This window comes from Coregonus clupeaformis, unplaced genomic scaffold, assembly GCF_020615455.1.
Source record: "Coregonus clupeaformis isolate EN_2021a unplaced genomic scaffold, ASM2061545v1 scaf0442, whole genome shotgun sequence".
NCBI classification, from domain to species: Eukaryota; Metazoa; Chordata; class Actinopteri; order Salmoniformes; family Salmonidae; genus Coregonus; species Coregonus clupeaformis.
The window spans coordinates 296,368-309,483 of record NW_025533897.1 but is presented as its reverse complement, the minus strand read 5'-3'; the positions used below and the strand labels follow the sequence as shown (position 1 = coordinate 309,483).

The 13,116-nt window shown below is 45.4% G+C and overlaps 1 protein-coding gene across 24 annotated transcripts in view; it reads right to left on the bottom strand.

Moving 5' to 3' along the window:
• Positions 1-13,116, bottom strand: part of LOC121559430 (CUGBP Elav-like family member 2) — a 166,055-nt gene that overhangs the window by 9,094 nt on the left and 143,845 nt on the right. For 11 of the 24 annotated variants that reach the window (XM_045215434.1, XM_045215438.1, XM_045215440.1 and 8 more), the window contains 3 exons: positions 11,253-11,316; positions 7,047-7,178; positions 4,836-4,955 (listed from right to left, as the gene is read on the bottom strand). In XM_045215434.1, coding sequence (XP_045071369.1) covers positions 4,836-4,955; positions 7,047-7,178; positions 11,253-11,316 — 316 coding nt within the window. The remainder of the gene's footprint in view (positions 1-4,835; positions 4,956-7,046; positions 7,179-11,252; positions 11,317-13,116) is intronic. The other 13 variants (XM_045215421.1, XM_045215426.1, XM_045215441.1 and 10 more) reach the window with 6 other exon arrangements.

Below are 13,116 nucleotides of genomic sequence, written 5' to 3'. Positions count from 1 at the left end.
GTCTGCTAAATGACTAAAATGTAAATGTAAAAATGTAGGGGTGGTATACAGAAGACAGCCCTATTTGGTAAAAGACCAAGTCCATATTATGGCAAGAACAGCTCAAATAAGCAAAGAGAAATGACAGTCAATCATTACTTTAAGACATGAAGGTCAGTCAATAGGAACATTTCAAGAACTTTGAAAGTTTTGTTAAAGTGCAGTCGCAAAAACCATCAAGCGCTATGATGAAACTGTCTCTCATGAGGACCGCCACAGGAAAGGATGACCCAGAGTTCCTCTGAACAATTGATGTTGAGATGTTTCTGTTACTTGAACTCTGTGAAGCATTTATATGGGCTGCAATCTGAGGTGCAGTTAACTCAAATGAATTTATCCTCTGCAGCAGAGGTAACTCTGGGTCTTCCTTTCCTGTGGCGGTCCTCATGAGAGACAGTTTCATCATAGCGCTTGATGGTTTTTGCGACTGCACTTTAACAAAACGTTCAAAGTTCTTGAAATTTTCCGGATTGACTGACCTTCATGTCTTAAAGTAATGATTGACTGTCGTTTCTCTTTGCTTATTTGAGCTGTTCTTGCCATAATATGGACTTGGTCTTTTACCAAATAGGGCTCTCTTCTGTATACCACCCCTACCTTGTCACAACACAACTGATTGGCTCAAATGCATTAAGTAGGAAATAAATTCCACAAATTAACTTAACAAGGTACACCTGTTAATTGAAATGCATTCCAGGTGACTACCTCATGAAGCTGGTTGAGAGAATGCCAAGAGTGTGCAAAGCTGTTATCAAGGCAAAGGGTGGCTAATTTGAAGAATCTCAAATATAAAATATATTTGGATTTGCTTAACACTTTTTTGGTTACTACATGATTCCATATGTGTTATTTCACCGTTTTGATGTCTTCACTATTATTCTACATGTAGAAAATAGTTAAAATAAAGAAAAACCCTTGAATGAGTAGGTGTGTCCAAACTTTTGACTGGTACTGTACATACATACATACATACATACATACATACATACATACATACATACAGTGAGGGGAAAAAAGTATTTGATCCCCTGCTGATTTTGTACGTTGGCCCACTGACAAAGACATGATCAGTCTATAATTTTAATGGTAGGTTTATTTGAACAGTGAGAGACAGAATAACAACAACAAAAAATCCAGAAAAACGCATGTCAAAAATGTTATAAATTGATTTGCATTTTAATTAGGGAAATAAGTATTTAATGGGCCTCAAGATCTTGTCATGGCATCTCTGTGCATTCAAACTGCCATCGATAAAATGCAATTGTATTAGTTGTCTGTAGCTTACGCCATGCCATACAGCGGGGGAAAAAAGTATTGTACAAGTTCTCCCACTTAAAAAGATGAGAGAGGCCTGTAATTTTCATCATAGGTACACGTCAACTATGACAGACAAACTGAGATTTTTTTCCCAGAAAATCACATTTTAGGATTTTTTATGAATTTATTTGCAAATTATGGTGGAAAATAAGTATTTGGTCACCTACAAACAAGCAAGATTTCTGGCTCTCACAGACCTGTAACTTCTTCTTTAAGAGGCTCCTCTGTCCTCCACTCGTTACCTGTATTAATGGCACCTGTTTGAACTTGTTATCAGTACCCCTCTGCAAAACATGACTTAGTACTTGGTGGCAAAACCCTTGTTGGCAATCACAGAGGTCAGACGCTTCTTGTAGTTGGCCACCAGGTTTGCACACATCTCAGGAGGGATTTTGTCCCACTCCTCTTTGCAGATCTTCTCCAAGTCATTAAGGTTTCGAGGCTGACGTTTGGCAACTTGAACCTTCAGCTCCCTCCACAGATTTTCTATGGGATTAAGGTCTGGAGACTGGCTAGGCCACTCCAGGACCTTAATGTGCTTCTTATTGAGCCACTCCTTTGTTGCCTTGGCCGTGTGTTTTGGATCATTCTCATGCTGGAATACCCATCCATAACCCATTTTCAATGCCCTGGCTGAGGGAAGGAGGTTCTCACCCAAGATTTGACGGTACATGGCCCCGTCCATCGCCCCTTTGATGCGGTGAAGTTGTCCTGTCCCCTTAGCAGAAAAACACCCCCAAAGCATAATGTTTCCACCTCCATGTTTGACGGTGGGGATGGTGTTCTTGGGGTCATAGGCAGCATTCCTCCTCCTCCAAACACGGCGAGTTGAGATGATGCCAAAGAGCTCGATTTTGGTCTCATCTGACCACAACACTTTCACCCAGTTCTCCTCTGAATCATTCAGATGTTCATTGGCAAACTTCAGATGGGCCTGTATATGTGCTTTCTTGAGCAGTGGGACCTTGCGGGCGCTGCATGATTTCAGTCCTTCACGGCGTAGTGTGTTACCAATTGTTTTCTTGGTGACTATGGTCCCAGCTGCCTTTAGATCATTGACAAGATCCTCTCGTGTAGTTCTGGGCTGATTCCTCACCGTTCTCATGATCATTGCAACTCCACGAGGTGAGGTCTTGCATGGTGCCCCAGGCTGAGGGAGATTGACAGTTCTTTTGTGTTTCTTCCATTTGCGAATAATCGCACCAATTGTTGTCACCTTCTCACCAAGCTGCTTGGCGATGGTCTTGTAGCCCATTCCAGCCTTGTGTAGGTCTACAATCTTGTCCCTGACATCCTTGGAGAGCTCTTTGGTCTTGGCCATGGTGGAGAGTTTGGAATCTGATTGATTGATTGCTTCTATGGACAGGTGTCTTTTATACAAGTAACAAACTGAGATTAGGAGCACTCCCTTTAAGAGTGTGCTCCTAATCTCAGCTCGTTACCTGTATAAAAGACACCTGGGAGCCAGAAATCTTTCTGATTGAGAGGGGGTCAAATACTTATTTCCCTCATTAAAATGCAAATCAATTTATAACATTTTTGACATGCGTTGTTCTGGATTTTTTTAGTTGTTATTCTGTCTCTCACTGTTCAAATAAACCTACCATTAAAATTATAGACTGATCATTTCTTTGTCAGTGGGCAAACGTACAAAATCAGCAGGGGATCAAATACTTTTTTCCCTCACTGTACATACATACAGCACTTCTACAGGACAGCACTTCTACAATACACAAAAATATCACAATGTAAAACACATTTCAAAACATTTTGTACAGGATATGTAACTATATGCATAAAATATGTATTTATTTTATCTCTCTCACACACACACGCATAATACACTTGTCCTACACGTAATATACATTAAAACAAGTAACACAGAGGTGAATGGAGAGCCTGGCCTGACCCATGCAAACTAGAACACCACAGCAGAAATAAGCTGCCAGCCGCTGAAAGATCACCATGACAACATCCCTAGCCCCCCCCCCACTGCACAACACACACACAATACATTCAAGGCCTAATGTACGAGTTTAACATCCACACTTCAGAACTCGCTAGTGTACTCAAGAACCAACATCTCAATCTCCTCAATAGCATCGCTCAATCTATCGCTCTTTGACGTTTTCACCACCCACACAGAGGAGAAATCACCTCACTACTGTTAGACCAATCAGACCCCAGACCAAGTGTCAAACACCAATCAAACGGCACGTCCCTGGCATGCCCCCGTCCTTATTTGGCCATTTAGAGGGTAACGACGAGCAGCGAGGTAAAAATGACAGCTACACTTGTTAGTGTGGCTTTACTGCCTAGCAGGGCAACATTCTGAGGGGGTCGATGTTCCCAAATGTCCCGCCGCCCGCCACCATCTGACAGAGATGTAAATGATGACCACGGCGCTGGAAATTATAGGTCACTCATTTATTCAGGAATAATTGCACCGCTGACCTTTACGCTTCAATTAAAGCCTAGATGTGCTTAAATGAGAGAAGGAGGGGTGAGAGAGAAGAAGATTAATGTGAAACTAGCATTCTCATCGTGTTTGAGCGGTGGGGTGATTTATAAAGCGGATATGGCAACTGTAGAAGAAGCAGGAAAAGGTCAGGGGAGAATATGTGGAGAATGGGCTGGTTTTACAGGATCTCTGCTGTCATAACAACACTGATTAAGACTACACACTTTTACTTTCCCCCAGAGGTGTAGCAGGACATGACAGGACAGAGACTGGGGCCATCAGAGAAACTCACTAACATGGCCTGCTACGACTACTGGGACACAGCTCATCTCATAAATGTAGACTGAGTTACTACAACCTGATGAAGGCCACAAGCTGAAGTGGAAGTCCACTTCCGTACTCTTCCTAGAGTTGCAGAATATTTTCTTCCCTTCACCTCTACTAAAAGGTTGTTTTTTTGTTGTTGAAAAAATGTACCTCTACTTGTACACGAGTGTGCAGATTCACTAGTGACACGTACACGACACCACACAGACGTGAAGCGACATCAGCACGCTGACAAAGTGACAACATAAACACCAGCACTCTTACAACAGGCACCACCCTGTGTGACACAACCAGGAAGCGGATGGATTAATGAATAGATGGATGGATGGATATATTGGTAGCCATGGTCTTTGTGAGGATGTGGTGGGTTAGGGAGGTGCAGCCTGGAGCATAAAGCCAGGCTGAACAGGTGATTTCTTCAGGAGAGGACACAGAGAGATGCCACATAGCAAGGCTACCATGGGCATAGTTTACCACAGTGACAGATCTTTTGACCCGGGACTTTGGTAGTGTTTAGAGTACTGTCTTCATATCATTACCAGTGTTATTATTAAGAATGTTTGTAAAACATACTGGAGGTGGTTTCTAGATATGTTTCTCTGCAACAGCAGCGTATCTCTGTGTCTGAGCGATGGTGATGGCGGTGGTGGTGAGATGAGTGGTGAGCGGCCGATGGTCGGTGAATACTCACTGTTGACGCTACCTGCTAGTGCATTAATGTTGTTCAGCCCCATGGTGGCGCCAGCGAGGCCCTGCAGAGTGCCCAGAGAGGTCAGAGAGTTCATGCCCGAGGAGTTGGCTGTGGTGCCCGCTGTCGGGAAGAGAGGATACCAGGGGGAGGAGGAGAGGAAGGAATAACAAGACAACAAGCACACGTGTTAGAGAAGCGGAGACATCCAAGTGGACATTTTAGTGATATAAGCAACAACATCCTCCCTGCTCAGACAAACTGGAGCACGGGAGAGTGGCAGGCAGGGAATAGATATGTCTCTGCCCTCATTCAACACTGAATGTCCTAGAAATGAGTGTAGCTGCCAGGTAACAGTGTACATATAAAGATCCCTCACACATATGTACTGTAAATGCAGAGCAGGATGTACACAGTAGTTGTGGATGCGTGTGTAGCTATGAAAAGGTGAGGGACTTGGTTGTTTTTTCTTGAAGCGTTCACGTAATGACCAAACCTAAAGCAGGCAGACAGGCAGGCAAGAGCGCAAACAAGAGTGCCAGACGACCAACTAGACTAAACTAGACCCTTCGCTAGATTCCTGTTTAGGATCCCTAGGTATGACAGAGATATATCTCGGCATACTGTACTTTTTTTTTCTTCTTTTTACAAGGTTAATTTAGCCCTAGAACAGAGACACAGACACACACACACACAGACACGATTGTGACACACACAAATACAAAATAATCAAACAAGAGCAGATCATGAGTGACAAGAACATGCCTAACTTCTGCATGGTCCCTAAGTGCAATGAGGGTGAATAACAATTGTCCTTTACAGACAGTGGTTTATTTGATTGTCCAATAGACAAATGTCCACACACCCCTCTATGTCATGCTTACACTGCATCAGAAAGTATACTTAGTGAAAATGAAAAGCGTGGCAGTCTCTCGATGGTAAAATGGCTATCTTTATCAAATTGAAACTAATATTCAGTCAAAATGTCATTGACGGAGAGTGTGTCGCCTTTCATTGGCACTGAGCAGAGTCTGAGCATGCACTATTCATGTAGCTCTGATATTCACACACAGAGAGAGAGAGAGAGAGAGAGAAAGAGAGAGAAATGCGCATTCAAACCTATGCTAAGCAGCTGGGTGAAAGCAGGGAGCAGGACAGACGAAGGGTGATGGGTTCATGAGAGAGAGGGAGAGACACTAAACAAAGCTCTTATTCACGCTCTGTTACGAGGCTGCTCCAGAAAAGACAGCAACCAGGGAACTGGAGGAGCAAGGCTGAGGACAATAGAGATGGTGAAGAGAGAGAGCGAGAGAGAGAGGACAAATGGAGTGAAAAAGAGAGAGGGAGAGCAAACAGGAGAAGTTAAACATAATGGAGAAAGACTGGAGTAGACAGGAGGGCAAAGAAACAGGGTGCGAGAGAGAGAGAGAGCAGAATAAGAGAAAAGCAGAGAGAGAAAGCAGGAGAGTGAAGAAGAGGAAGAGAAGGAGAGAAGAGTTTCTCAATGTGACCTAGATGAACCCAGCTCAGTTACCCATCTCCTCCAGAGAACTCCTGACTGCTGTCTGTCTGTCTGTCTGTCTCTCTCTCTCTAGACTCCAGACCCTGGCCATGTCCAGAGGCACATCACACACACGACACATAAGGATGCCAACAACCATCCCTCCCCCGGAAACAACTCCACTGCACTTAAAGTTCCTGTGTCTCAGAGGGCGTGTGAAGCGAACAAACGAGAATCACTTTAAAGGCACAACCAACCCACACAAACAACCACACACACACACACACACACACAGACAACTCTCAGTGCAGAAACCGAACACAGACGACATTGAGCTATAGTACGTTTTACACACAACGCGTGGGACACGGAATGATATGGGCGTAGGGTGTACACGTCACATGACACGATGAGGAGGTGAAGCGCTGTCAGACACAGACACGCAGGCCGGGACGAACACGGCATGGGGTCTCCATGGTAACAACAACACCACGCATGAACAAGAGATGGCGGACACACACCATAGAGGGATATCTTGTGGGTGTCGACAGCAATGACTACGACGAAGATAATGATGGTGATGATGAAGATGGTTTGATCATCAGCAATGATGATGAAGATGATGGTATTGCTGACGACAATGGAAATGAAGGTGATGGTAGGACAGGAGGGCAGGTGTCCCCGCGTTTGACCCCCCTCTGAAGCGGCGTTACCTGGGCTGGCCAGCGCTCCGAGGGAGACTGCGTTGGTGGACAGGGGGTTTGCGTTGGGGCTGGCTGAGTTTTGGGCCGCCGCCGCCGCTGCTGCTAAAGTGGCCAGGTTCTGCAACTGCAGAGCACTCATACCTGGAGGAGAGGAGCCAAAGAGGGTGTTGTCAAACCTGGGGACCACGTCTGGACCGCACCGGAACCGTGTGCTAACCGTGTGGACGCCGAAGGAGAAGAGAGTCTTCTACTCTGGTTGACAAGCTGGGTGCTACTCGTGGATGGTGGTTGACGTGAAAAGTGCTATATGAATACATTACTATCGTACTTATCAATGCTAATCTTTGTCCGCTATTCAGGGGAGGTGTGCATGTCAAGATATTACCAATCGAAGACAGAGGTGATCCTGACAACTGTGGACCACTAACACACAGACAGGCTGGACTTAAACTCCTGCAAGGGGGAAGAGAGCCGGCACTGGCAACCAACTGTCCAAGCTGTTCCATAAAGACCTGTGGAACATCTCAAGGCGTCATCTATCCTACTTTGTCTAGCTTCCTCTTTGATTCTATTGTTGTCTTTTACAGATAACAACGTGTAGTATAACAAGGTATACATTTGGACTATACATTAACATAGAGCTTTGTTCTCTCTGCCGGGAGGTTTCTGGAGGCAGTAATTCATGTACAGTATGCAACTCTAGTCTAGTATGTAGGCTAACTGTAGCCTGGTTTACTCATTAGCTACATGGCATTAGCATATGGGCCATTACTTAAGCATAATTAATGAGGCCATGCCAGCCTCTGACTGATGTTAAAGTAACGACCATTAGACACCTCCAGGGGTACTCAACATCACACCCTGCACTGTGGTGTGACAGCAGCGTGTGAGTGTGTGTGAGAGAGAGAAAGCGTGTGTGTGAGCAGTGCGTGTGTATGTATGCATTCGTGTGAGTGTGTGTGAATAGAGAAATAGGGCATAGTAGATTGGACATATGCTGAAGTGCTGTTTGGCGTATTGAGAGACAGCTGGACAAGGCTCCATAAAGCAGACAATCACTCTGTAGAACAGAGCAATGGAGCTCCAACGACCAACTCACAGAGAGAACTACGACCGTTTATATAACACTCTTATGGATCCAGGAAAGAGGGGCGGACACCTTGTCAAATGCGAGGTATGTGTCGTATATACAGTCTGAATGTATATACAGTACCATGAATATACACACACACACACACAACATCACATCACATGAACGAGACACCATGACGAAAATCTGAGCTTGGCACCTGGGTGAATGGTTTAAGGGGGTTAGGGTGATTTATGTTTTCACTGAACAGTTATCATTGGACAAGATGGCTAAACCCAGCATGACCAATAAAGAGAAGGTGCAAGTATGATTGGTTAGTGAGGTGCTCGTGTCCCGATTGGCCCGTCTGACAGCGTGAAAGAACAAGCGTTGAAATATTCTGTCTTCTCTTCTTCCGGAACAGCCTGATCAGAATGTTCTGGTTCTGTGGTTGCCGTGACGACCGGTCTTGACAGGAGGTGTGTGTAGGATGCAGTCACAGGGCAGAATTCTCATGCGATAAACAACACGTGTGCATCCACCAGCTGTCTGCTATTGCCTACTCATATATATGTGTTTAACCTCAGAAAAGAGCAGGCTGGGGAAAATAATCTCTATTTCCAAGACAATACAGTTATGTTCTTCCCTTCATAACCTTGAGATTATGAATATATGTAGTAGCATATTGTGAAAACTTGTTCCAACCAGTCATCCTGATAAACAACATCATTCTTGTAAAACTCAACTCTATAAGACAATTTATAATCTTATTAGCATTTTAAAGAAAAATGGTCACAGAGTGCTTAAGTGGTAAGGAAAAACTCCTAAAGGAGAAAGAAACCTTAAGAGGAACCAGACAGACCCTAGAAGAGCTCATCTTCCTCTGTCTGACCATTGTTTCACACGAACACTCTGATAAACCATGGTGAAAGCCACTGTATGTGCTGTGCTGTAAGTATTCCCTATAGTATTGTATAACACTATATTTTTCCACTCTGCGGATAGAGGGAAGCACTGTTGACTGGCTTTGTCACTTTGTGGGTTTAGAGTGGAGCAGATGACTCAATCAGGCTTGGCTGAGTGGAGAGACACTGATCTGACCCTGCACTCTATACACTCAGTCAGTCACACACACACGCACACACACAGATGGGGCCTAATGCCACTTAATCAAGCAAAACAGGGAGGATTATAGCACTATTCCCTAGAGCAGGGGTATTCAACTCTTACCCTACGAGGTCCAGAGCCTGCTGGTTTTCTGTTCTACCTCAAAGTTAATTGCACCCAATCAGTCCCTGATTAGAGGGAAACAATTTTAAAAAGGCAGTGGAACTGGCTTCGAGGTCTAGAGTTGAGTTTTAGGGCCCTGGAGGATGACTAAGACTAAGAAACACAGCTATGGGGGTACTAGAGAGCAGAACAGAGCAGAACAATCATCAACGCTACCAGCGTACCATCATTTTAATATGGACCGAATCGCTCTATTCTCAGCTGCCATCTATAATATCAAACCTCTCTACAGTACCTGTTCATAAAGACAGATCTAAGGAAGCTATTAATGTACAATGGCTACACTTCATCTGGAATGTCAAACAGCAGAGAGCACCTGTCCTGAAACTACAACATTTATCAGAAAGAGGAAGAGAGACACAGAGACAGCTTTGCACACACCAGGAGCTCCAGTATTGGGGCTATAAAGCTGGGAGGCTGTGCAGTGCTGTGTGCTCTGGGCTATATAGCTCTATGTCTGTATAGAGGCTCTGTATGCCACCTGGGCTGAGCTGGGCTGGGGCTCTATCGTTAGCGCTAGCTAGCTAGCTGGCTCTAATTGAATGCTCATTGGAGTAATTGAGCCTCTCACAGCTCTCCGACTCCTCATGCTGAAGACTGGGAACAGATGTCACTGAGTTGTCTCACATCTCCTGCCAATCATGTACGGTTGCCCAGCGACAGATGGACGGCCAAAAGGATTCCGGAATGCAACCGTGATTTCGCTTCCAGTTCCAACAGTTCCAAGTCCCTGAGCGTTCCTGTAGCTGTGTGTGTATGAGAGAGAGTTCTAACGGCCATTCGCTGAGGTAAAAGATCCTCAGAGCCCATCCTCACTCAACTACACCACATCAACCAACATTACTGTCTCTTAAAAATGTGTCCCCAAGTCCAGAATGCTCAACCCACCTACTTTGCAAGACATAAATACACATTTTAAAAACTTGAGCCAATGAGAATACTACTTTAGAAATACATTATTTCTCCCCTGCAACAACCAGTTCCTCAGATCCATTGAGTTTTGCACTACTTATTATAATGTATTTTTTCCTTCAGCGGTGCTGGCAATTACAGTACTCCTGTGCCGATAGCTGCTATAAATATTCCCCCTCTGCTTCTCTCTGTCAGCCAGCTAAACAGTCTACAATTAGGAGCTGACAGCTTACTGAGCACCCAAGGAGAGGGAGAGTGCGAGAAAGAGAGAGAGAGGGAGGGAGAGGGAGGGAGGGAGAGGGAGGGAGGGAGAGGGAGGGAGGGAGGGAGGGAGAGGGAGAGAGGGAGGGAGGGAGAGGGAGGGAGGGAGAGGGAGGGAGGGAGGGAGAGGGAGGGAGGGAGGGAGGGAGGGAGAGGGAGAGGGAGGAGGGAGAGGGAGGGAGGGAGGGAGGGAGGGAGGGAGGGAGGGAGGGAGGGAGGGAGGGAGAGGGAGGGAGGGAGGGAGGGACTAAGGCGGCAAGTGGGAGAGAGGAAGGGCGTAGGAGGACGGGAGAAAGAGAGGGGGTAGGTGGGATGAGAGGTTGACGGATTCAGTGAAAGGAATTGAAGGAAGAAGGAGGGGAGATACAGAAACAAAGGAGAGGGATAAAGGGGCTGGAGAGAGACAGTTGGGAGTGTGGGTAGGAGAACATGCAGAGGAAAAGACAAAGAAACCAGCAGGGGGAACCGGTGAGCAGAGCTCCTATCTCCTCTTTCTCTTCTCGGAAGCCTTATTGCCGGACTAAACATCCCTCCTTTGAGGCCTAGCACACTCTTCTGTCCTGATTGATAACAGACTCAAAACAAATCTGAACAACAGCGACATCCTATAAAACTACTGCATAGTTTCTATAATACTACTCAGTGTGTGTGTGTGTGTGTGTGTGTACATCTACTGGACTCACCTGCCATCTGTTGGATCCCACTGAAGGCTCCCAGGTTACTGGAGGAGGTGGCCTGCTGAAGCAACTGAGGGAGAAAGAAAGAGAGGAGAGACAGACAGACCAGACAGACAGACAGAGACAACAGACAGACAGACAGACAGACAGACAGACAGACAGACAGACAGACAGACAGAGAGAGAGACAGATAGGAAAATAATAAAAGAGAGAGAGAAACAGAGTGAGGAGGAGGGATTGGAAATAGAAACAGTGATCACCCTCACTATCTCAGCTCTGCTAGTATCATTATGATCTTGGCATCATTACTGCATGTGGGCTATGGGTTATATAAACAACATACAGTGCATTCGGAAAGTATTCAGACCCCCTGACTTTCCACATTTTGTTAAGTTACAGCCTTATTCTAAAATGGATTCAATTGTTTTTTTCCCCTCATCAATCTAAACATAATACCCAATAATGACAAAGGAAAAACAGGTTTTTATAATTACATTTACATTAGTATTCAGACCCTTTACTTAGTACTTTGTTGAAGCACCTTTGGCAGCGATTACAGCCTTGAGTCTTCTTCGGTATGACGCTACAAGTTTGGCACACCTGTATTTGGGGAGTTTCTCCCATTCTTCTCTGCAGATCATCTCAAGCTCTCTCAGGTTGGATTGGGAGCTTTGCTGCACAGCTATTTTCAGGTCTCTCCAGCGATGTTCGATCAGGTTTAAGTCCGGGCTCTGGCTGGGCCACTCAAGGACATTCAGAGACTTGTCCCGAAGCCACTCCTGCGTTGTCTTGGCTTTGTGCTTAGGGTCGTTGTCCTGTTGGAAGGTGAACCTTTGCCCCAGTCTGAGGTCCTGAGAGCTCTGGAGCAGGTTTTCATCAAGGATCTCTCTGTACTTTGCTCCGTTCATCTTTGCCTCAATCCTGACTAGTCTCCCAGTCACTGCCGCTGAAAAACATCCCCACAGCATGATGCTTCCACCACCATGCTTCACCGTAGGGATGGTGCCAGGTTTCCTCCAGACGTGACACTTGGCATTCAGGCCAAAGAGTTCATTCTTGGTTTCATCACACCAGAGAATCTTGTTTCTCATGGTCTGAGAGTATTTAGGTGCCTTTTGGCAAACTCCAAGCGGGCTGTCATGTGCCTTTTACTGAGGAGTGGCTTCCGTCTGGCCACTCTACCTGATTGGTGGAGTGCTGCAGAGATGGTTGTCCTTCTGGAAGGTTCTTCCATCTCCACAGAGGAACTCTAGAGCTCTGTCAGAGTGACCATTGGGTTCTTGGTCACCTCCCTGACCAAGGCCCTTCTCCCCCGATTGCTCAGGGCAGCCAGCTCTAGGAAGAGTGTTGGTGGCCACTGTGTTCTTGGCGACCTTCAATGCTGCAGAAATTTTTTGGTACCCTTCCCCAGATCTGTGCCTCGACACAATCCTGTCTCGGAGCTCCACGGACAATTCCTTCGACCTCATTCCTTGGTTTTTGCTCTGACATGCACTGTCAACTGTGGGACCTTATATAGACAGGTGCGTGCCTTTCAAAATCATACCCAATCAATTGAATTTACCACAGGTGGACTCCAATAAAGTTGTAGAAACATCTCAAGGATGATCAATGGAAACAGGATGCATCTGAGTTTTCGAGTCTCATAACAAAGGGTCTGAATACTTATGTAAATAAGGTAAAACTGTTTTCGCTTTGTCATTGTGGGGTATTGTGTGTAGATTGCAGAGTTTTTTGTTTGTTGTTTTATCCATTTTAGAAAAAGTCTAACTTAACAAAATGTAGAAAAAGTCAAGGGGTCTGAATACTTTCCAAAGGAAACTGTATATGACATCTACTACTGTACATCTAACCACTGAGTCACTGAGAC